A 24,565-nucleotide genomic window follows, 5' to 3' on the forward strand; every position below is an offset into this window, starting at 1 on the left:
TCTCCTGTTGCGGAGCACAGGCGCTCCGGATGCGCAGGCTCAGTGGCCATGGCTCACGGGCCCAGCCGCTCCGCGGCATGTGGGATCTTCCCCGACCGGGGCACGAACCCGCGTCCCCTGCATCGGCAGGCAGACTCTCAACCACTGTGCCGCCAGGGAAACCCAAGCATAACATTTTCCATCGTGCTACTCAGTTTTCACTGGACATCATCTTCACGCCATTACCTTAGAACACAAGACTGGAGTTATTATTTGTTGTTGTTTTTTTCCCCACCCCAGCTGAAAGCTAATGCATTAACAAGAAGGTTGCCAACTCTGTTTCATAATCCTCAGGAGCATAGGAAATGATGATAAGAAAGGACTTAGGGTAGTTTTCCAGAGCCAAGGGGTCAGACTTCACTTGCTTTAGGAATCAGATTCTACATACAATATGATTCAAGTGAATACAGATTGGTCTGTAGGACCCAAAATGAATTCAAACAACTCAAATATCTATTTACTTAACTATCTTTCATGTGTCTACCTAGAATTCTTTGGAACAAATCATTTCTTCAATACAGTAGTCATACGAGAGCAATCTTTTCTAAAATGATGACTAAAATTTTGTTAATTTTTGTTTTATTTGTAATATCTCTCTAGGCAGCCACTGCCCACATCAAGCGAAATCGACTATAGGGATGAATAAATGGAGGCCTCAGGACTTCCCTGGTGGTGCAGTGGTTAAGACTCCACACTCCCAATGCAGGGGGCCCGGGTTCAATCCCTGGTCACGGAACCAGATCCCACATGCATGCCACAACTAAGAGTTCACATGCTGCAACTAAGGAGCCCGCATGCTGCAACTAAGACCTGGTGCAAACAAATAAATAAATACTTAAAAAAATAAATTATAAAATAAATAAATGGTGGCATCAATGCCTAATTATGCTTTCTAAACTAGTTGAATAATTTTTACAACTTTTTCTCCTAATATATTCAGCTGATTACATCAACTCTTCCTTTGTTGATTTTGGCTATCTCCTCATTCTTGACACAATTCCATCCCTCCAGAGATTTCATGCATAAAAGCATCTCTAATAATTTGCCTGTTCTACCCTGAATTTACCGCTCCCTGAGTTTAAAGTTACAGGGTAAAGAATGTTTGCAAGTTGGCACTTTGCTGCAGTGGAGTCCTTAATTGCCTCTCACCTGAAATGCTTCAAGGGTCTTTTGATTTTGGCAATACTAGCCATTTTTTACAGGAGTTAATATCAATCTTTTTTTGTGCATCACCCCAGTGCTATCTGATGTTTACTCTCCCGGTGGTCATGTGGGAAACGCTGGTTCCCCGGACCCTCCTGACTTTCCTGAGGACCTTTTGCAATATACCACTCATCATTCTTCTAAATTCTGGGTACAACGCTCTTGCCATTTGTACAAAATAGTAGAAGGGGATGGTAATGAGGGACCAAAAAAAAAAGTGCTCCTTTATCCCAGCTTGAACATTAGATCAAAATTAATACCCCAAAGTCTAAGTTGGAGGCAGTGATTGGGTAGGATAGAATTCTGAAGAAGTTGGCAACCAACACAGACTTGTGGCTTGGCCGCTCTGTAAGTGGTGAGGTGTTCGTTGATGTCCCAGAATTCAACCTACACTTGCTTATTTCTATATAATGTACACTCTTATAAATTCTCACTCCAGGACATAAACTAACTTTTATTCCACTAAGAAAATTGTGCTTAGAGTTTAATCTCAACAACTGACTGTAGAAAGGGAGCAGAAGAAAAGGGTTCTACAGATGTGGATGCACCGTGCATCATGCTCGTCTTATTCTTGGGGCCACGTGGTACCCAAACCACTTTTCAAGTATTCATTTCATCATGACATCACCTCTGTGCCCAAGTGAGAAACCCGGGAAACCAACTGGAAACTTTCTCAGCGTCCACAGAGGTCACAGGGAAAGAGCAGCTTGGGTTAAATTGGTCTTAAGTGCACATGACATTTTGTCTTTTTGGACTCCTGCAGCTCTTTCTCTCTGCCCAGGCTCTCTTCTCCCTCCATCTTCTTTCTCTGTTTATTTATGTATTTACTATGTTAAATTCTGTACACTGTTTTCTCATCATCACTGCTTTTGTTTGTTTGTTTGTTTTTGTTTTTAGCCACAGGAAATAGCTGGAAGCAACAGGGCTTAAAATAGCCCAGGAGGGGGCCTCCCTGGTGGCGCAGTGGTTGAGAGTCCGCCTGCCGATGCAGGGGATACGGGTTCGTGTCCCGGTCTGGGAGGATCCCATATGCCGTGGAGCGGCTGGGCCCGTGAGCCATGGCCGCTGAGCCTGCGCATCCGTAGCCTGTACTCCGCAACGGGAGAGGCCACAACAGTGAGAGGCCCGCATACCGCAAAAAAAAAAAAAAAAAAAATAGCCCAGGAGGGTGGTGAGAGAGAGCCTGGATTGTGTGTCAGAAGGTCTCCAGTTGGGCCAAAGCCACTCTTGACAGCCGGGAGCCCTTGAACCAGTGATTTGATCTCACACCTCACAGCTTCCTCTGGGGTGAATTTGAGAATAAAATCCCTGTTCTTCCTCAGGGTCCCCAGTGGTGGCTTCCTCCCAGCCACGTCACCTACACCTCTGAGCCTGAGTTTTTTCCGACATCGACCTCCTGGTGCAGCTGGAGGATTCCAGAAGTAACATACAGAAAGCACCCAGCTGGGGGCTGGCCAGAGACATCAGAGCTCATTTCATACCTTGAGGGAAAGCCATTGGGAAGAAAAGAGTGAAGAGGGGAAATGAGGAGGGTTGCAATTATTTAATATAAAATCACCACAGTTAGAATGGTAGGAAAATGCAAGAAAAAACTGGTTCTTTTCAAAACAGTCAATTAGATATCACTGGGGCAACACAAAGCGGAGGCAAAGAGCTGACAGATGAAGAGCACCTCGGCGTTAAGTAGAGTCTGTGCCCCCAAAGCCCTTTCCAGCTGCACTTGCCCTTGAAAGGGTACCTGACAACTCTCGGCTTTCAATGCCAAAGGCTTAACAGGAGGAGTCTGAGCCCAAGAACCTCGGAGGTTTTCACATTCTAACATGTCTCTGCTCATAAAGGCCTCAAGTTTGAGTTTTGGCTGGATTTGAGAGGTTGGTGTCACAAGGAGAAGGTAAAACAAGGGTCCAATCCCAGTGCCAACTGGGCTCTCCACCTTTCTAGACTTCTGCTCTTTCCTTCCTCCACTCTGCACCCCACAGAGTCCTTGGTGAGTTTGAAGTTACAGGAACTCATGGTCACTGCTACAGCCAGTGTTCCCAGCCAGGGGAGACCTTGAGCTTCTGATCACTGAGAATTCCGTGCTGCAAGACACTAGCCCCCTCCTTCCGATTACAATATGCTGTTCAATCAGAACAGAGTGCAAAGAAATGGATCCCCTACTCTTTTGGGTCCTCGGGTGCTGGATCGCAGTATCCCCATTTCTTCTCAAAGCTCACAGTCTACAAGGAACCTGATGCCTACTCTCTATTTGGCCAGCTGGATGGGGAAAGACCTTCTTTACAATGGATGACCATCAACAGCCCAGCTTGAAAAAGTATGGAAGACAGAAAGATAGCTTTGTGTTTGGCAAAACCTGAATTTACTTAGTAGATCAGTCTTTAATTCTGGAAGATGGCTTTTCACAGAAACTACTTGCAGGATGACCTCATCACTTTTCAAAATTTTTCTTTTTTTTTGGCCATGGCTCGAGGCATGTGGAATCTTAGTTCCTCGACCAGGGATCCAACCTGCACCCCCTGCAGTGGAAGCACAGAGTCTTAACCACTGGACATCCAGGGCAGCCCCCCTCATCACTTTTCTAACTGGTCCAGGGTTTCATTGTCAGTTTTGCATATTATCGAATGAAGTTCATTCCTCACAGGAATGTTGTGTGGAGTGAATAATCAAATAAAGCACGTTTTAAATGCCAGAGGGTGCCAAGTACTTTATTAAATTCTGGAAACATTTTCCCTTTGACTGAAGGGAACTGAGGAAAACAGTGCAAACCATTAATTAGAAACATTGTCCTGGGCTTCCCTGGTGGCGCAGTGGTTAAGAATCCGCCTGCCAATGCAGGGGACATGGGTTCGAGCCCTGGCCCGGGAAGATCCCACATGCCACGGAGCAACTAAGCCCGTGCGCCACTACTGAGCCTGCGCTCTAGAGCCCGCGAGCCACAACTACTGACCCACTTGCCACAACTACTGAAGCCCATGTGCCTAGAGCCCGTGCTCTGCAACAAGAGAAGCCACCACAATGAGAAGCCCGCGCACTGCAACGAAGAGTAGCCCCTGCTTGCCACAACTAGAGAAAGCCCGAGCACAGCAGCAAAGATCCAACATAGCCAATAAATAAATAAATAAATAAATAAATTTATTTTTAAAAAAAGAAACATTGTCCTTTAATAAGAAAGTAAAAGTTGTAACTAAGATATACATGGATACTAATGACTTAACAAGACATGCAAATTCATGATCACCATTGTAAGTATATCACATAATGAAACAACATACTAATAAGTGCTATGCTTTGAAAAACCTTTAGAAATAGAAATCTCATGTACCCCAATCAAATGATTCATTCATTCATTCACAGACATTTTTTGTGTACTTAGTGTGTACTTGTGTACTTTATGCAGGCACTGTGCTAGATTCTGGAAATATAAAACATAAGTGTAGCCCAAATGAGTACACGGCTACTACATCTTAAAATGCTATTGGGGATTAAATAGAGGTAATGTTTCTTAATCAAATTTATAAGCTTTTATACAGCAAAGGAAACCATAAACAAAACAAAAAGACAACCTATGAACTGGGAGAAAATATTTGCAAATGATGTGACCAACAAGGGCTTAATTTCCTTTTTTTTTAACTAATTAATTTATTTGGCTGCACCAGGTCTTTAGTTGTGGTATGCAGCATCTAGTTCCCTGACCAGGGGTCGAACCCAGGTCTCCTGCACTGGGAGCGTGGAATCTTAACCACTGGACCACCAGGGAAGTCCCAAGGGCTTAATTTCCAAAATATACAAACAGCTTATACAACTCAATAACAAAAAAACAAACAACCCAATCAAGAAATAGACAGAAGACCTAAATAGACATTTCTCCAGAGAAGATATACAGGTGGCCAGTAGGCACATGGAAAGATGCTCAACATTGCTAATTATTAGAGAATGCAAATCAAAACTACAATGAGGTATCACCTCTCACCAGTCAGAATGGGCATCATTAAAAAAAGTCTACAAATAATAAATGCTAGAGAGGGTGTGGAGAAAAGGGAACCCTCCTGCACTGTTGGTGGGAATGTAAATTGGTGCAGTCATTGTGGAAAAGAGTATGGAGGTTCCTTAAAAAACTAAAAATAGAGTTACCATATGATCCTACAATCCCACTCCTGGGCATATATCCAGAAAAGACAAAAACTCTGATTTGAAAAGATACATGCACCCCAGTGTTCATAGCAGCACTATTTACAACAGCCAAGACAAGCAACCTAAATGTCCATCAACACACAAAGGGAGGGCTTCCCTGGTGGCACGGTGGTTGGGAATCCGCCTGCCAATGCAGGGGACACGGGTTTGAGCCCTGGTCCGGGAATATGTCACATGTCGCGGAGCAACTAAGCCCGTGCACCACAACTACTGAGCCTGTGCTCTAGAGCCCGTGAGCCACAACTACTGAGGCCCGCATGCCTAGAGCCCATGCTCTGCAACAACAGAAGCCACCACAATGAGAAGCCCACGCACCACAACAAAGAGTAGCCCCTGCTCACCATAACTAGAGGAAGCCGCTAACAGCAATGAAGACCCAACGCAGCCAAAAAAAATAATAAATAAATAAATAAATAAATTTTAAAAAATGATAAACGGGTAAAGAACATGTGATTACATATATACAATGGAATACTACTCAGCCATAGAAAAGAACGAAATAATGCCACTTGCAGCAAAAAGGATGGATCTAAAGATTATCATACTAAGTGAAGTAAGTCATACAGGGAAAGACAAATATCATATGATATCACGTATGTGGAATCTAAAATGTGATACAAGTGAACTTATTTACAAAACAGAAATAGACTCACAGACATAAAAACTTATGGTTACCAAGGGGAAAGGGAGGGGACAGATAAATTAGGAGTCTGAGATTAACAGATACAAACTACTATAGATCAAATAGATAAACAGCAAGCTCCTACTGCATAGCACAGGGAACTATATTTAATATCTTGTAATAAACTCTAATGGAAAAGAATCTGAAAAGGAATATATATAATTGAATCACTTTGCCATACACCAGAAACTAACACAACATTGTAAATCAACTATACTTCAATTAAAAAGATGAGGTAATGTTTCCAGAAAACGATCTCCTTCCAACCTCTTCCCTCCAGTAGTTTTCCAGCAAATCAGCCCCTTCCTACAGCTCTCTCCATTCCCAGGAGGATAAAGTTGCCTGGAAGCATACGAGTGCGAAGCCTCTCCTTCTCTTTAAGGTAGAGGCAGTTAATGGAGTTAACTCTGTTGTTTAAAAGCAGAATAACAGGGGACTTCCCTGGTGGCGCAGCTGATAAGACTCCATGCTCCCAATGCAGGGGGCCAGGGTTCAATCCCTGGTCAGGGAACTAGATCCCACATGCATGCCGCAACTAAGGAGACCTGAAGCCACAACTAAGGAGCCTGCCTGCCTCAGATAAGACCTGGAGCAACCAAATAAATAATTAAATAAATATGAAAAAAATAACATTAACAAAAAATAAAAGCAGAATAGCAAAAGCCGGAATGTGGAAGTGCAAAGCTCTGTTTACCTTGAGTCCCACCCCCAAAGGCCTGTCCTTCAGAGTCACAAAGACAGAGCCTTAGAACTGACATGTAAGAACTGTAACTTATGTTATATGAATTCCACTGAAACACACACACACAACAGTCTACAGGGTGTCCATAAAGCTGGAAACATAGGTGACTATATATAATGCAACTGAAGATATTTTCAAAGTGTAAAATACACACACACACACACACAATGCTTCCAGACTTTATGTAGAATGGAAATCAAGTTCCACATACCTGGAATCCTGTTAAGTGTCACCCAGAAATGTTCATCAGGAGAGTAGGTGTCCTTCGACCACCCAAGTAAATCAGTGGCCCTCTGGTCTTGGAGAACAAAATTAGCAAATTCTCTTGTAAGGGCTACATAGCTGGAGCCAAAGTAAATGGTGAGATTATGGGGAGGAGACATTTTTCTTATCCAAGTCCACAGCATGAAGGAAAACAATTGGTATTTCTGCTCCAAGTGCATATATCTGGTCCTTCGGATAATATGAGGAGGAGGGAGCACCCCTGGGGTGATGTTTTTCCCTTTAAATCCTTTCAGATACTGAACGATCTCCCTGTTGGTTTTCAGGGGGAAATCTTGCCCGCAGGTGTTGATGGCATACTTCCACGGAACCTCCGAGCCTATGAGGTCTTGCAGGCAATTCAGGTCAGCCTGGAGCCTGGAAATTCCTGCATAGACCACAGACTCCCTCTTGGAAGCCAGAAAGGCATTTGCGAAGCAGCTCAGCAGCCTTCCTACCGAATCCTTGAAAGCAGAGGTGGCTTTCTCATCCACATGAACGCAGTAGACATTTTGAGGCATGTAAATAGCCCTGAAAAGCCTCTCAAATGTATCAAAGTCTTTGTGGATGACCATGACATATGCCAAAGGGAACTCAGCTTCGTCTTTGGACAGAGGTTTCATTATGTAGTGATTCTGGGTCAAGTATTGTTGGCAAGTTTTGTTTCTCAGTGGTGTCATTGGTATATTTCCATACAAGATTTTCTTTCCTGTTATAATCATGTCACAGACTTCTGCAAGCACCGAAGAGTTTGAGATTTTCCCCGCTGGCAGGTATTTTGGCAGGACTAAATTGTTGGTATAGAGGAACAAAAGAATTATAGAAACGGCCATAAGCCCTACAACGAACTCGAATACCTTCAGCTTCATGTTTCCTACCATCTCTTCTGTGTTTGTCACTTCATATCATTGCTAAAGTCAGTCTTCAGGTCCATCCCCCAACTGCTGGGGAATCTACTCCCACTTCTTATTTTGAGCAAGAAGAGAAATACTGCCGCTCACTTAAGGGACAGTGGATCAACCACAAGCTGAAGTTCTTCTCTAACGATGAAGGGATTGAGTGGATCTGAGAACATGAGCCACTGGGGCCAACGGAGCAAGAGCTGAGCAGTGTTAGGTACCCTGGTCCAGGTCCATCTCAAGTTAAGACCCTAGCAAATCTGTCACGGCTGCTGACTCAAGGTGTTCCCCCGGTGCGGAGGGGGTAGAACGTGTGTCCGTCTTGCAGCGCTTTTACCCCGGAGAGGGACACCATCACCATCACCGACATCATGTTTGACCACAAGGGACGGTACATTTCTTCATCTTGGGGTCATATCAGTTGTTGTGAGGCAGGTCACCACCAGCAGTGACTGGTATTAATGTTGACAGCTCCCAGAACTGCTGAATAGCAGGGTTTCTCTTTACCTAAAGATAAAAATCAAGAATTCAGAGACGCGGGATTGGAAGGAATCTTGCAGCTTTTTCAGACCAGCTCGCTCAAGTCACAAGTGGAGCATCTTGAAAATGAACTGTCACTGATGCTTTATCACCCTCTTGGCTCGGTTTTCTCACTGACAACCTAGGAGGTGAGCACTGACGTTACACCCACGAGATTGAAGCCCACACATGCACTGACTTGCCTGAGGGTCAATAATGAGTTCATGGTAGCATGAGGTCTCAACCCTAATAGGGTCGAGAATATGGTACCTGGAATATTCGCTCCCCCCCCTTTTCTTGATGAGTTCGTCCAGTCCATCAACCGTGTGGCACCCCTTCCCTGCCCTGCCAAGTCTGGGTTAGGAGCCCTTCCACCTGTTCTACTAGGACCTGGTGCCCCTCTCTTTGCTTGTCTGTTTGCCCCACCACTAGCCTATGGAGAGCGACTTCTGTCTACTGATCGCTGGGTTTTTGGCACCTCGCTGATGTTAGGCAGTCATCATTAAATTAAGTCTCGTCATTTTTCTTCCCTCTGTACCGGGGTGGACAAAACTACAATGGGCATCACGGGTGAGGGCCAATCCACCTGCCACATGTTTCTGTACGGCCTGTGAGCTAAGAATTGTACATTTTTGAATGGCTGAAAGGAAATTTGAAGAAAAAGAATATTTCATGATACATGAAAGTCAAATTTCAGTGTCCATAAATACAATGTCATTGGAACATAGCCATTGGTTTACAGATTGTCCATAGCTGCTTTCCCATGGCAACAGCAGAGCTGGCCAGTTGTAACAGAAACCATCTGGCCACCCAAGACTAGAATATTTACTCTTTGGCTCTTGACAGAAAAGATTTCTTGATCCCTCCCCTATAATTACTGATGTCTCTGCAAACCAGTATATTTTCACCACACCAAGATGACTACTGTGGACTTGGTACAACTTTACCACTTTTTCCTGTATTTTCTGGATTTCCTCATGAATGCTAGAATGACACCCTATTTGGTAGCAGAGCACGTGCTTTAAAGAGAGACTTGGAAATCTACAAACAACAAATGCTGGAGAGGGTGTGGAGAAAAGGGAACCCTCTTGCACTGTTGGTGGGAAAGTAAATTGATACAGCCACTATGGAGAACAGTATGGAGGTTCCTCAAAAAACTAAAAATAGAATTACCATATGACCCAGCAATCCCACTACTAGGCATATACCCAGAGAAAACCATAATTGAAAAAGACACATGCACCCCAATGTTCATTGCAGCACTATTTACGATAGGCAGGTCATGGAAGCAACCTAAATGCCCATCAACAGACGAATGGATAAAGAAGATGTGGTACATATATACAATGGAATATTACTCAGCCGTAAAATGGAATGAAGTTGGGTCATTTGTAGAGACGTGGATGGATCTAGAGACTGTCATACAGAGTGAAGTAAGTCAGAAAGAGGAAAACAAATATCGTATATTAACGCATATATGTGGAACCTAGAAAAATGGTACAGATGGACCGGTTTGCAGGGCAGAAATAGAGACACAGATGTAGAGAACAAACGTATGGATACCAAGGAGGGAAAGCGGCAGGGGTGGTGGGGGGGTGGTGGGATGAATTGGGCAATTGGGATTGACATGTATACACTGATGTGTATAAAATGGATGACTAATAAGAACCTGCTGTATAAAAAATAAAGTAAAATTCAAAAAAATAAAAAATAAAAAAAATAAAAATGTATCATGCTCGCTTAAAAAAAGTTATTTAAAAAAAAAGAGAGAGAGAGACTTGGGTGGGTTTGGATCTTGGTTTTGCTGGTTCCTAGTGGTATGAGCTTGGGCAAGGGGTTTACTTTTCTGTTCCAGTTTTGTCATCTGTCAAATAAAGAAAATACCAGTAAGGTTGTTTGGCGGATGAATATGGGTTCATAAGTGGAATGCAATTTGCTCAGACCTTGGCACATAGAAAACTACTGACTACTAAAACTGCTAACTGCTGAGTTGCAGACGGTCACTTTTAGAGGCTCACCTGCACCTCTGGTGAGCCGGAAATTCAGAGCACGCTGCTTTGCCTGACTCCACTGTTTCTCACACTCTGGCAAAACGCAGTGCTGCCACACACTGGCCCTGTACAGCGTAGCTGGACAAGGTGGAAAATCTTGTGCATGGCAGGAAGGGAGAATTTTTGTGCCAATACAGCATTTTATTCCCCCAGTAGACTGGGAGCAACTCGGAGGGAAGAACACATCTTTGAAGACATAAGGAGGAGGGCTCAACATGGCATTTGAGCGACCCTGAAGAACTTCCCAGACCTCAAGGTCCCAACCCAACCAGCCAGCCGCGGTTTCCATAAGGACATTTAAGCTGTCTCATAAGCAAGCAAATTGTTTTTGTGAGTTATTCCAGAAAAACACCATAGCAATAACTTCTATACATCTCATTAAGTCATTGGGGGACTTCCCTGGCAGGCCAGTGGTTATGACTCCACGCTCCCAATGCCGGGGACACGGATGGTTCGATCCCTGGTTGGGAGAACTAAGATCCCGCGCGCTGTGTGGCGCAGACAGAAAAGAAAGTCATTGGAAACAATGACATTTAACGAAGGTTCTGAAAAAATGGGACAAGAGACAGGTTAGATTAGATGGAAGAAAAGCAAGCAAGGTCTGGAGCACGGAGTACTCTTGGGGATTCTTTGGAATGTTCCGGAAGGGACAGCTGAGCAGCCTGTAGAGCATATGAAGGCAGTAGGATGCACTAGGGGTTGTGTGCCATCACTTCTATTATTCATTTGCAGAATTAGATATCAGTCCTAAAAATAAAAATTTCCCCAATGTCCTAAGCACACTCACATCAAAATCAAATCATTTAATTTTTTTTTTTTTTTTGTGGTACGCGGGCCTTTCACTGTTGTGGCCTCTCCCATTGCGGAGCACAGGCTTCAGACACGCAGGCTCAGCAACCATGGCTCACGGGCCCAGCCACTCAGCGGCATGTGGGATCTTCCCAGACCGGGGCACGAACCCGCATCCGCTGCATGGGCAGGCGGACTCTCAACCACTGCGCCACCAGAGAAGCCCTCAAATAATTTAATTTTAATTCTTCTCATGTAATTTGAGTATCAAATTTTTAATTCTCACTTTTTTTTTTCCAGGAAAGTTAAATGGTCACATAATAGAACTGTCCAGTGACAGAACTGGGAAGAAGCTTAGAGGTCATCTCGTCACCTGCTGTCATTTTATAGAGGAAAGCAGGATGCCATTCAGAGAAGGAAACAGCCGTGAGCACCACAGCCAGGAGGGGCAACTGGTCAGGGCTGATCCAGCGCAAGGCACTGCTTCCAAAAATGTTTCCTTCCTTTCGATAAAGATTTCAGGAAACAACATTTCACAAGTGCTTCTATACGCCTATTCAACTGAAGGACAGATTACACAAGATTATCTTAACTTCATGAGATTGGTCTTCAGTTCAGTTTCTACCCTTAGAAACCTAAGCTAAAGATAATATTTGTGCTTTTTTTTTTTTGCTATACGTGGGCTTCTCACTGTTGTGGCCTCTCCCGTTGCGGAGCACAGGCTCCGGACCCGCAGGCTCAGCGGCCATGGCTCACGGGCCCAGCCTCTCCGCCGCATGTGGGATCTTCCCAGACTGGAGCACGAACCCGTGTCCCCTGCATCGGCAGGCGGACTCTCAACCACTGCGCCACCAGGGAAGCCCCTATTTGTGCTTTTAAAAGAGGCTGATAACATATTTGCACTTTGAAGTCCAGTGTGATAACACTTATTCTGGCTAGTCTTTTTTTTTTTAAGTTTTGAATTTTATTTTATTTATTTTTTTATACAGTATTTGGGCTAGTCTTAGCAGGAGTAGGTAAATACATCCAAAGCCAAACAAAGACAATTTGGAAACTTTGCGACCAAAACTGACAGGTTTATTCAAAGCTCTTGTTAAGGGCATCTAATTCTAATAACATTTGTATTTATGACTGTCCTCTAAATCCTTAGTTATCTTCTGTAAGTAGATTATTTCTCATAAAAACAAGAGTTAATCCAATCCATCAGCGTATTTCCAAGCACTTACCCATTGTCCCCACTATGAAGGCCATTGCTGATCTTTTCACCCCTCTTCCCCCGCACGCCCCCTACTCCTGTCCTTCCGTATTTGACACATTCTTACATTTCTGTCAAATTAGCTGAATGGAAGAGTAGTTTTTAATCAGGGGCACATGCTGACCCAGGAAAATTTAACACAGAATCCCCTTCCGGTCTCTGATACCGAGATCTGAAACCTGGAAAATTCATATTCTACCCCTAATCACTGGCACTGAAGACTTGTTAAAGCATTTTTAAAAAATCTTATTGTGGCATACAAGCATATAACATAAACGTTGCCGTCATAACCACCTTGAAGTGTGCAGTACAGTCGTGTTAACTATAGATGCATATTGTCAGCAGAGCTCCAGAACTTTCTCATCTCGCATAATGAAAATTCTCTACCCATTGAACAACAACTCCCATATCCCCTCCCCGCCCAGCCCCTGGTAACCACTGCCACCAATACTTAATCACCAAGAGCAAGGCCAGTATAACACCAGAGGCCTGTGATAACAGGAAGGAAGGACTTCTGGAGTCCGAGTCGCAGCCCAGTTGGTGAGGGTCTTAGGAATCACGTGGTTGCCAGGGACAGAAACCCACCCAGACAGAAGTTCTGTCATGTTAGGTGACTTGTCTGAGGCCGCCCCACTGATAGGAGCCTGAGTGGGGATTCAAGCCCCATCGACTGGCCCCAGAGCTGGAGTCTTTGATGGCACGGAGGCACCCTGCCGCCCCCATCTCCATTCTCAGCTCATCTGTCTTAGAGCAGAATCAAGAAGGCAGAGCATCGTCTTGTTCGACCTCAGCTGGGAATGTACAAGTCTGGCGACTCAGGTTTTTTTGCTGCTCTGCACATGTGGGCCTATGACCACAAGTATGGATTTGGGAGTTACACATTGTAGAAAGTAGACAAGTTTGCAAATATAGAATCAGTGAATAATGAGGATCAACGGTGTTTACTCAAGAGAAATCAAAGCGTGTGTTCATATAGTCTTGGGCATGGCTGTTCAGGGCATCTTTATCTGCAATAGCAAAACATAATAATAGTAAAATAATAAATAATAAAATAATACAAATGTTCATAAACAGAGGAATGGATTAAAAAATTATCATATAGCCATATAATGGAATACTTCTCAGGATAAAAGGGAATGAACTATCCATACAAGCAACAACATGGACGAACCTCAGAATAGTCAGGCTGAAAGAAGCCACACCTCCCAAAAAGAAAGTACTTACTCTATGATTCCATTCATAGAAATATCTAGAAATCACAAACTAATCTATGGTAACAGAGAGCAAATCAGTAGTTTCCTGGGAACAGGAAGCAAAAAAGAGAGGAATTATAAAGAGACATAAGAAAACTTTGGGGGCCTAATGGATGTGTTCAGTATTTTGATTATACTGATGGCTTTACAGATATATTAATGTGTCAAAATTTTTCACTTGTACATGTATGGGCAGTTTATTGTATCTCAGTGATACCTCAATAATGCTGAGGACAAATCTGACAGAAAAAAAGTGGGATATAGTAATCCAGAGAATGATTAAATATTAAAATAATGCATATTGTATTTTTCTCCTGATGCCCAAGCTATGAATGTACTGAATGATATGGAATATTTGCAAATGTGCCAGGCACTGTTCTATGCCCTTTACATACAATAAATCATTTAAAACTCATATCGACTATTCTTCATGAGAGGGATACTAATTTTTTTTTGCTGAAGCATAGTTGATTTACAGTGTGTTAGTCTCAGGTGTGATTTAGTTATATATATATGTGTATATATATATATATATTCTTTTTCAGATTCTTTTCCATTATAGGTTATTCCAAGATACTTAGTACAGTTCCCTGTGCTATACGGTAGGCCCTTGTTGTTTATCTATTTTACATATAGTAGTGTATATCTGTTAATCCCCAATTCCTAATTTATCCCTCCCCTCCTTTGGTGTCAGAAGCCATCCTGGAGCCATTGCATCATGACAAAGTCATGAGCAATGGAAGGTGAAACTGCAAGGCAGCGCCGTGCCAGGAGGGTGGACTACAGCTCTGTTGTTATGTTTTATGATAATAAATTTACATACAGGGGCAATTTTGGGGGGATGTTGCTCCACTTGAAAGAAAAATTCCTCTAGGACTCCCCCTCCTGAAACTACCATAGAATGGGAAGTACCCACTAAAGCCCCGGGGAAATGGGTAAAGAATTAAGAGCCTGGAACTAAGGGGATGTTTTTATGAAAAACACCCTCTAGTATGGAGTTATGGCCACGGGCCGGAGTTCCTGATGACATAGGAAATTTATGGTTCTATTATAAAGGAAGATTAATTATAAAAAAGCAAATGACTAGAGCAGAATTGGTTGCTAGGATAGGGAGAAAACACTGTCTCAGTTGAAGGAAACAACAAAAAAGGGCATGCAGGGTATATTGTAAATATTTTCATGGAACCATTGTAAAAGGTTGCCCATGCAAGAAGAGAAATAGGAACAAGTAGCTCCAACTTTTACAATTAAAATAGTCATATAACTGCTTGGCTTGGTTACTAAGAAATAACCTGTGATTAATGGGAACTTGGGGAAATATTTTAATAGGACATCTAGAAACTAGGGGATATTTTTTTAAAAAATCTTTATAGAATATTTTGAGGTTTGATTGTGCTAAGATTGTTTGGTCACATACCTGGTAATGTAATCAACTACAATATATAAACCTGTGATTGTAAACAATAGAAGAAGAATAAAGACATGAGAGAGAGAAAACATGCGATGCTGATACTTTAAGAAGTGTAATAGAATTATTTCCTTCGCCGACGCTATCCATCCCTTGGGTATCCCTGGACTCGCTGGAGCTGGACTCCGGCACTTTGGTAATTGTAAGGGGTTTTTTTGTTTTTTTTTGTTTTTTTTTTTTTGCCGTACGTGGGCCTCTCAGTGTTGTGGCCTCTCGCGTCGCGGAGCACGGGATCCGGACGCGCAGGCTCAGTGGCCATGGCTCACGGGCCCAGCCGCTCCGTGGCATGTGGGATCTTCCCGGACCGGGGCACAAACCCGTGTCCCCTGTGTCGGCAGGTGGACTCTCAACCACTGCGCCACCAGGGAAGCCCCGTAAGTTTGTTTTTTATGTCTGTGAGTCTATTTCTGTTTTGTAAATAAGTTCATTTGTGTCATATTTTAGATTCCACATGTAAGCAATATCACATGATATTTGTCTTTCTCTGTCTGACTTACTTCACTTAGTATGAAAATCTCTAGGTCCATCCCTGTTGCTGCAAATGGGAATATTTTATTCTTTTTTTATGGCTGAGTAATATTCCATTGTATATATGTACCACATCTTCTTTATCCATTCCTCTGTTGATGGACATTTAGGTTGCTTCCACGTCTTGGCTATTATTAATAGTGCTGGTATGAACATTTGAGTGCACGGATCTTTTCAAATTAAAGTTTTTATCTTTTCTGAATATATGCTCAGAAGTGGAATTGCTGGATCATATGGTAACTTTATTTTTAGTTTTTTAAGGTAACTCCATACTGTTCTCCATAGTGGCTGCATCAGTTAACATTGCCACCAACAGAGGGATACTATTATTATCTCCCTTTTGCCCAAGAAAAAGCTGAGGCACTGAAAGGTTAAGTAACAGGCCCAAGGTCACACAGCTTGAAGCAGGAGAACCAAGTCTCAAAAGCAGGCAGTTTGGGGCCAGGAGCCAGGATCCATGCTCCTGAAAACTACATTATGTCATTTTCTTCTTGAAGGAAGGTAACTAACCTTTATTGAGTATCTACTGTATACCAAACATTGTGCTCAGTACTTCTGGGTTCCTTGTACAACTTAATTCTCACAATTACTCAAGAAGATAGAAGATATCATTTCATGTTTTTTAGATGAAACTGCTTAAATTCAGAGCATGTTCCACAGTGATTTCATATGTGAGCATAAACCTCATTTCGCCTGCCTCACCATCCACTTTGTTCATCGGTGTATTTCCTGTCCTTCCCTATGTCCCGTGCCCCTGATTTAATCCCTAAATCAGCTACAAGATGAGAGACACATTCTCCCTCACATAATATAAAGAAATGGCAAATTATAAACGAGGTCGGATATAGCAGAGTGATCCCGAGTTTTCAAAAAAACAAATCCAGTTACTCCCGCCTCAGGAGGTAAAGCAATTACCTCAGGTAATTCCCCCACCCCTGAAGGTAGGCTGGATTTGGTAACTCACTGCCAAACAATAGCATATGGAAAGACAAAAATTGTTACTTTAATGCGGAGAAATCTGGCAAACATGACCTTGACCAAGTGATCAAAGTTAACACCTCAGTGGCATCTTGTGGATGTCAGAGACCCTCAGGTAGGATGGGATGAGAAGGGCATTTCACCTCTGTGGTATTCTTCCCCCCAAACTCATAATCGCATTATGAACTTGAGAAAATACATCAGATACACCCCAACTGAGATCCAGTCTAGAAAACATCTGTCCAGTCTTCCTCAAAACAGTCAAGGCAAAAAAGGCAAGCTAGAAACTGTCATAGACCAGAGGTAGTAAGGACACAGGACAGCTCAGTGAATGAGGGACCACGAGCTGGATCCTGGGACAAAAAGGGACATTAATGGAAAAACTGGTGAAATCCAAATAGAGTCTGGAGTTTAGTTATTAGTAATGTATTGATGTCAATATCTAAGCTTTGACAAACATACCACAAAGGTAACGAGAGACGACACCATTAGGAGAAACGAAAACCAATGGTAGGTATATAGGAACCCTTTGTAATATCTTCGCAAGTTTTCTGTACATTTAGAATTAGTCCAAAGTAAAATGTATCTTAAAAATCGAATCAGCAGCTTTTATTCAAGCAAAAGCTGAGCTTGGACCCTTACTGTGCAGGAAGAAACACTTAGGGGTGCAGGGGTGCAGCCTGGCTTTCAGACCATCCCAGCATTGCTGTTGGAGCATCCAGTTCTGCAGCCACGATGCCAGCACGAGCCCTGAGCGCCCAAAGTGCCAACTGGCTTAAGTTTCACACTGTTAGGGGAGCTTAAACATTGACAGCTTTAATCTGCCACTAAGTGAAAAATTGACCTCAGGTCCTCTGTGTCCATAAAGAGAATAAGGGTATGTGTTCTTTCATTAATTGTGGCATCCATTGATAATCAATTTGATAACATTCCAGAAGAGTTTGGGATAAGGTGAACACACACACACACACACACACACACACGCACAATCCTATTATTGGGTTGCTGCTCTAGTAAGAAGAGCAGAGTTCTGGTTCCTGCCCTTACTGTGTAAATTTGAGCAAGATTCTGAAGTCAGAGGAACCTAGATGAAAGACAGACAGACAGACATTCAGACACACACACACACACACACGCACGCACACACACACCCCTATAGGTTTATCTCTGGGCAAACTCCCTCCTTCATCTTCCCTTCCTGTGTAACCCTCCCCCCAGGCATTAGTCGTACAATCTCAGAACTTTCCAGAACCCCACACCTTTGCAGTAAAATCCCAACACTGAGACTGGCTATGGAGTAAAAAAACCATTAGTCATCAACATGGAGAAGAGCTGGCCTTGGGTAGCCCTGGAGCTGCCATCATGATCTCCGTCTTAGTCTGGAATGCAATCCCGAGGAGCAGTTCTAATTAGCTAACTTATTTTTAAATTTTATTTATTTATTTTTATTGATTGATTGCTTGATTGATTTTGGCTGCACTGGGTCTTAGCTGCGGCACGAGGGAACTTCGTTGCGGCGTGCGAACCCTTAGTTGCGGCATGGTAACTCTTATTTGTGGCCTGCGGGATCTAGTCCTCCAACCAGGGATTGAACCCGGGCCCCCTGCATTGGGAGCGTTGAGTCTTACCCACTGGACCACCAGGGAAGTCCCCTAACTAGCTAACTAAACGGATTTGGGGGCGGTCTGCCTCGATAATTCAGACATTCACGTTGATCCAGGAGCATTCGGACTCTGGTCCCCTGCGAGCCCTGAGGGAGTGGAGAGGAGGGTACATTCCTAAAGTATGCACTGCCCGCCCCCCTACCGCAGCTCCCAGCGCCCTTTCTCTAGAACTGATGATTGTCTCTTTGCAGTGCAAATACAGTTACTGGGCAGAATGCTTGAGCAAGTTTGATCTTGCCCCAGCTTTAACCTTGCTTTGAGAAAAATGTGGTCGCTTACATTTCTCCCTCTTAAAATTGCTCAGAGACTGGCTCCCACCTCTTGGGTCTAGGCGGCCCCATGAATCCTGTCTCACCCTCTCTCCTCGGATCAAACCCAGTGACTTGGGAAAGAGTGTCACCAAAGGCTCTTAAAGGCTCGTCAGGCCTATTCTCTGTTGTTTTTATTTCTGGAAGCATTTATTTCCCATAAATATCGGGTCAAAAAGGAGCTCGGCTGACATTTGCGATGATAAAGGGGCTAAGCCTGGCTCTGAACCCTGGGCTTCTGCTGCCCCAGATGGCTCCGCGGAGCCTCCCAAGGGCTGGAAAGCTTGGGAGCTGCATGGAAAAACCGGGTAGTCAGAGGGCAGTGCCTATTTCTGTAAAGAGGGCAAGAAGGTGGCGTCAAGGATTACAGTTTCTCTCGCAGCCCATTGAGCGCCTGGCAGGAAACGCGGCGAACGCGACAGTTCCCCGAATCCCAGTGAGCAGCTAGAGAAGTCTGCTCTGATTTGTACTCCGTTAGTACAAATCTCCAACATTTTATTTCGTTTGGGTCTTTCTTTGAGAGAGTTCTTGAAAAGAAAATAATGGACAGATTACTCCCTGGAGGGTGAATCTGTGGGAGAATTAGGAAGAAGCCCTTTGACTTTGCCTTGGTGATGATGGAGAGAGGGCACACAGATAGTGTGTACATGTCACAGGTCTGTTTTTATTTGTATTACTTATTGGGATTAGTGTCCAGAGGAGCCATTCTCACCGATACCTAAAGTCAGTGCCCAGATGCTGTGGTCCTTGAAAGCTCAGGGCCAGGGATGATTGTCTGGGTTTCTACTTATCCCCCTCAGGACTTGTTCAGAGCTGGGCAGCAGGGAACAGACAGACCTGGGTTTAAATCCCATCTCTGGCCCTCGTAAGCTGTGTTCTTTGGAACAAACTGTTAATATCTTTAGTCTTCATTTACTCTGTGTATCAGTCAGGGTTCTCCAGAGAAACAGAACCAATAGAGGCTCTCTCTCTTCTCTGTCTCTTTCTCTCTCAATAGATCGATATCAAGAGACATTGATTTATTTTAAGGAATTGGCTCACATGATTGTGGAGGTTAGCAAGACAGCAACCTGTGGGGTAGACTCTCAGGCTGAAGATACAGCTGAGAGTTGATAAGAAATTCAGGCAAGAGTTGAACTGCAGTCTTAAGTCTGAATTCCCCCAGGGCAGCAGGTAGGAAACTCAGCAGGGTTTCTGTGTTGCTGTGAGGCAGAAGTGCTTCTTCTGGAAACCTCAGTCCTTTTTTTTTAACTAAAAAAATTCTTTTTTTCAGCAGGTTCTTATTAGTTATCCATTTTATACATATTAGTGTATATATGTCAATCCCAATCTCCCAGTTCATCCCACCACCTGCCCCCACCCTTGCCACTTTCCCCCCTTGGTGTCCCTATGTTTGTTCTCTACATCTGTGTCTCTATTTCTGCCCTGCAAACCGGTAGAAACCTCAGTCTTTACTCTTGAGGCCTTCAACTGACTGGATGCAGCCCATCCACAGTATGAAGGATAATTTCCATTAAGCAAAGTCAATTGATTTAATTATGTCAGTAATCAATCCCATCTATAAATCCTTTCACAGCAACATCCAAACTGGGTTTGATCAAGTAATTGGGCACCAGACCCTAGCCATGCTGACCTCTGAAATCAACCATCACACTCTGTAAAGTGTGAACACTAATCTTTACTCCTTCAGAGGGTCCTTGTAAGAATTGAATAATTGCATGGAAAGCCTCTACCGTGTCCTGCACATACTGGATGCTGGGAAAGAGATGAATACAATTATTATCTTCATCTCTAATTTAAATGATTTTAAATGAGAAGTTAGCCTAAAGCAGTAAAATTGTATGATCTTTCAGACAATTCTGGTGAGAATTCCAACTCTACCTTCTGATGATGTAGCCTTAGGCAAGACATTCTTTCCCCTCTGAGCTTCCATCCTTTCTTCTGGGAAACAGGGATTAAATGACTATCCTGCAAGGCTGCTGGAGGTTTCAGAGAATGCATGTGGAACGCATGGTACACAGTGCCTGCCACACAGCTGTCACTATGGTTGTGATTATTGACATTATTGTCATGGCATTATTGGGCACCTACTACTCCTGTGCTAAAGCCCATGTCAGAGGCATTTCAGGAGAGCCACATGGTGAGTATGGTTCACAAGCAGCTCTACCTGAAGCACTCATTGTAAAAATAAAAACGGTACAGTGGCAGGTAACACATAGATCTTGCCATGGGCTGGGCCCTAGTCTGAGTGCTTTATAGGTGTGACTCACTTCATCTTTACAGCACTATTGTGAATTAGATGCTTTCCTGTTACTTACTTTGCAGAAGAGGAAACTGACTCACAGAGATGTTAAGTGACTTGCTGAGGTCACATGGTGGTGGAAGCAGTGGGGATGCAATTCAAACCCGTGCGGATTGAAGACGGTGTCCACTCTCCTTACTGCTCTTCTGTACTAAGCATCACGTTGGAAATGATTAGCTTAGGAAATCAGAGCTCATGTCCTGTGGTCTCTTTGAACTACTTTCTGGAGTCCTTCAAAAGCTGAAGGGAGACATGTTTGTCTGATTTCTAAAATCATTCATTCCTTTATTTATTCACTCATTTGCTCTTTTCACAAGAGCACAGTGTGAGTCCAGAGCCTCTCCTTAGGAAATGTCTCCAATACAACCCAGGTGAACGAACAAAGTAGAGGGGGTTGGGTAAGTAACATCCAAAGGGGCGAGCCTGGACAGACGGCTGCAGTGGGAACCCCAGTAGCTGGGGATGTCCCCACAAGAAACTTTGGGTCTAGAAAGGTTGGATAGAAATATTAACTTAGACAAACGTTCCGCCCTTCTGATAAACCAAGAGACTTGCTGGTAAGCGCCTGGTGGATTAATAAACACTGGACAGCTTGGGCTCTGTGCCTGCCTTGGCCAGGCTTGCCCTGCGATGGCCCTGCTGCCTTCTCTTCTTGACACGTGTCCACAGGTGAACAGTAATCCACGCTTACCATCGGCGTCATTAAGAACACACAGAGAGAGCATCCTCCCGGCACAAGCTACTAGGTAGGACAGCACCCCACTTTTCCGCCGGACCAGGGCAGCAGGCAGTGTGTGCCAGTCCTGCCCTCTCTGTCCTGACACCTGAGGCAGTGTGCTGTGCTGGCTAAGAGTGTAGGTTTTGAGGACAAACACATGTGGCTTCAAATCCTTGTTCTTTTACATCTTCACTGTGAACTTGGGCAAGGGGTATGCCCTCTCTCAGTCTTAGTTTCGTCATCTCTTGGAGAAAGACTGTTTTGCATGAAACTGTGTTCCACCCAAATTCATATGTTGAATCATTACGTGATGAGACAGAGGTGCTAGCCAGAGCTCCAATGGCAATCATATTGCAATACATAAATGTATCAAATCACCATATTGTGCACCTTAAACTTACACAACGTTATGTGCCAAATGTATTGATATTTCAATTGAAAAAAACGACCTCTGCTTACTAGTGATTTGAAGGCCCATAGCTCAGGTTCTACATCTATTTTTTTATATATATATAAAAAAAGCAAACAGATAAACATCTGACCCTCTTCCTTGAGAGAATGGGGTATAGAAATTGTAGGATGAGAAAACAATGTTCCCTTTACCCCCTGTTTTGCCCCAAATCTGAACAGGTAATCTTGAGACATGGGCCAACAAGAGTGAGGTAGGTGGTGGGAAAAAAGAGTTGCCTTACCCTTGCTGGGAACAATTACTCCCCAGACACTGAGGGTGTTTTCTCAACAAAAGGAATTGATGTGTGAACTTTGGCTGGGAGTTCTACCAGGAACTTGCAGCAAGAGCAGGTAGGAAGCATCTGTAGGATTCTCTACGTATAGTATCATGTCATCTGCAAACAGTGACAACTTTACTTCTTCTTTTCCGATTTGGATTCCTTTTATTTCTTTTTCTTCTCTGATTGCTGTGGCTAAAACTTCCAAAACTATGTTGAATAATAGTGGTGAGAGTGGGCAAACTTGTCTTGTTCCTGATCTTAGCAGAAACAGTTTCAGTCTTTCACCATTGAGGACGATGTCGGCTGTGGGTTTGTCATATATGGCCTTTATTATGTTGAGGAAAGTTCCCTCTATGCCTACTTTCTGCAGGGTTTTTATCATAAATGGGTGTTGAATTTTGTCGAAAGATTTCTCTGCATCTATTGAGATGATCATATGGTTTTTCTCCTTCACTTTGTTAATATGGTGTATCACATTGATTGATTTGCATATATTGAAGAATCCTTGCTTTCCTGGAATAAACCCCATACTACAAAGCTACAGTAATCAAGACAGTATGGTACTGGCACAAAAACAGAAATATAGATCAATGGAACAGGATAGAAAGCCCAGAGATAAACCCACGCACATATGGTCACCTTATCTTTGATAAAGGAGGCAAGAATATACAGTGGAGAAAAGACAGTCTCTTCAATAAGTGGTGCTGGGAAAACTGGACAGGTACATGTAAAAGTATGAGATTAGAACTCTCCCTAACACCATACACAAAAATAAACTCAAAATGGATTAAAGACCTAAATGTAAGGCCAGAAACTATCAAACTCTTAGAGGAAAACATAGGCAGAACACTCTATGACATAAATCACAGCAAGACCCTTTTTGACCCACCTCCTAGAGAAATGGAAATAAAAACAAAAATAAACAAATGGGACCTAATAAAACTTCAAAGCTTTTGCACAGCAAAGGAAACCATAAACAAGACCAAAAGACAACCCTCAGAATGGGAGAAAATATTTGCAAATGAAGCAACTGACAAAGGATTAATCTCCAAAATTTACAAGCAGCTCATGCAGCTCAATAACAAAAAAACAAACAACCCAGTCCAAAAATGGGCCGAAGACTTAAATAGACATTTCTCCAAAGAAGATATACACATTGCCAACAAACACATGAAAGGATGCTCAACATCACTAATCATTAGAGAAATGCAAATCAAAACTACAATGAGATATCATCTCACACCGGTCAGAATGGCCATCATCAAAAAATCTAGAAACAGTAAATGTTGGAGAGGGTGTGGAGAAAAGGGAACACTCTTGCACTGCTGGGGGGAATGTAAATTGATACAGCCACTATGGAGAACAGTATGGAGGTTCCTTAAAAAACTACAAATAGAATTACCAAATGACCCAGCAATCCCACTACTGGGCATATACCCTGAGAAAACCATAATTCAAAAAGAGTCATGTACCAAAATGTTCATTGCAACTCTATTTACAGTAGCCAGGAGATGGAAGCAACCTAAGTGTCCATCAACAGATGAATGGATAAAGAAGATGTGGCACATATATACAATGGAATATTACTCAGCCATAAAAAGAAATGAAATTGAGTTATTTGTAGTGAGGTGGATGGACCTAGAGTCTGTCATACAGAGTGAAGTAAGTCAGAAAGAGAAAAACAAATACCGTATGCTAACACATATATATGGATCTAAGAAAAAAAAAAAAAGGTCATAAGAACCTAGGTGTAAGACGGGAATAAAGCCACAGACCTACTAGAGCATGGACTTGAAGATATGGGGAGGGGGAAGGGTAAGCTGTGACAAAGTGAGAGAGTGGCATGGACATATATACACCACCAAACGTAAAATAGATAGCTAGTGGGAAGCAGCCGCATGGCACAGGGAGATCAGCTCGGTGCTTTGTGACCACCTAGAGGAGTGGGATAGGGAGAGTGGGATAGGGAGGGTGGGAGGGAGGG

At 43.2% G+C, this 24,565-nt stretch overlaps 1 protein-coding gene across 3 annotated transcripts in view; it reads right to left on the reverse strand.

Annotated features, from left to right (window-relative positions):
* The window catches only part of GCNT2 (glucosaminyl (N-acetyl) transferase 2 (I blood group)), a 128,296-nt gene that overhangs the window by 93,266 nt on the left and 10,465 nt on the right, over positions 1 to 24,565 (reverse strand). For 2 of the 3 annotated variants that reach the window (XM_082638862.1, XM_082638861.1), the window contains exon 2: positions 7,069 to 8,524. In XM_082638862.1, the coding sequence (XP_082494988.1) occupies positions 7,069 to 7,999 (931 nt within the window). In that variant the 5' untranslated portion in view covers positions 8,000 to 8,524. Of the gene's footprint in view, positions 1 to 7,068; positions 8,664 to 24,565 lie in introns of those variants that run through there. The other variant, XM_082638863.1, reaches the window with a different exon arrangement.

The sequence above is a fragment of the Mesoplodon mirus genome (genome assembly GCF_964341445.2).
Source record: "Mesoplodon mirus genome assembly, chromosome: 12".
NCBI lineage: Eukaryota > Metazoa > Chordata > Mammalia > Artiodactyla > Ziphiidae > Mesoplodon > Mesoplodon mirus.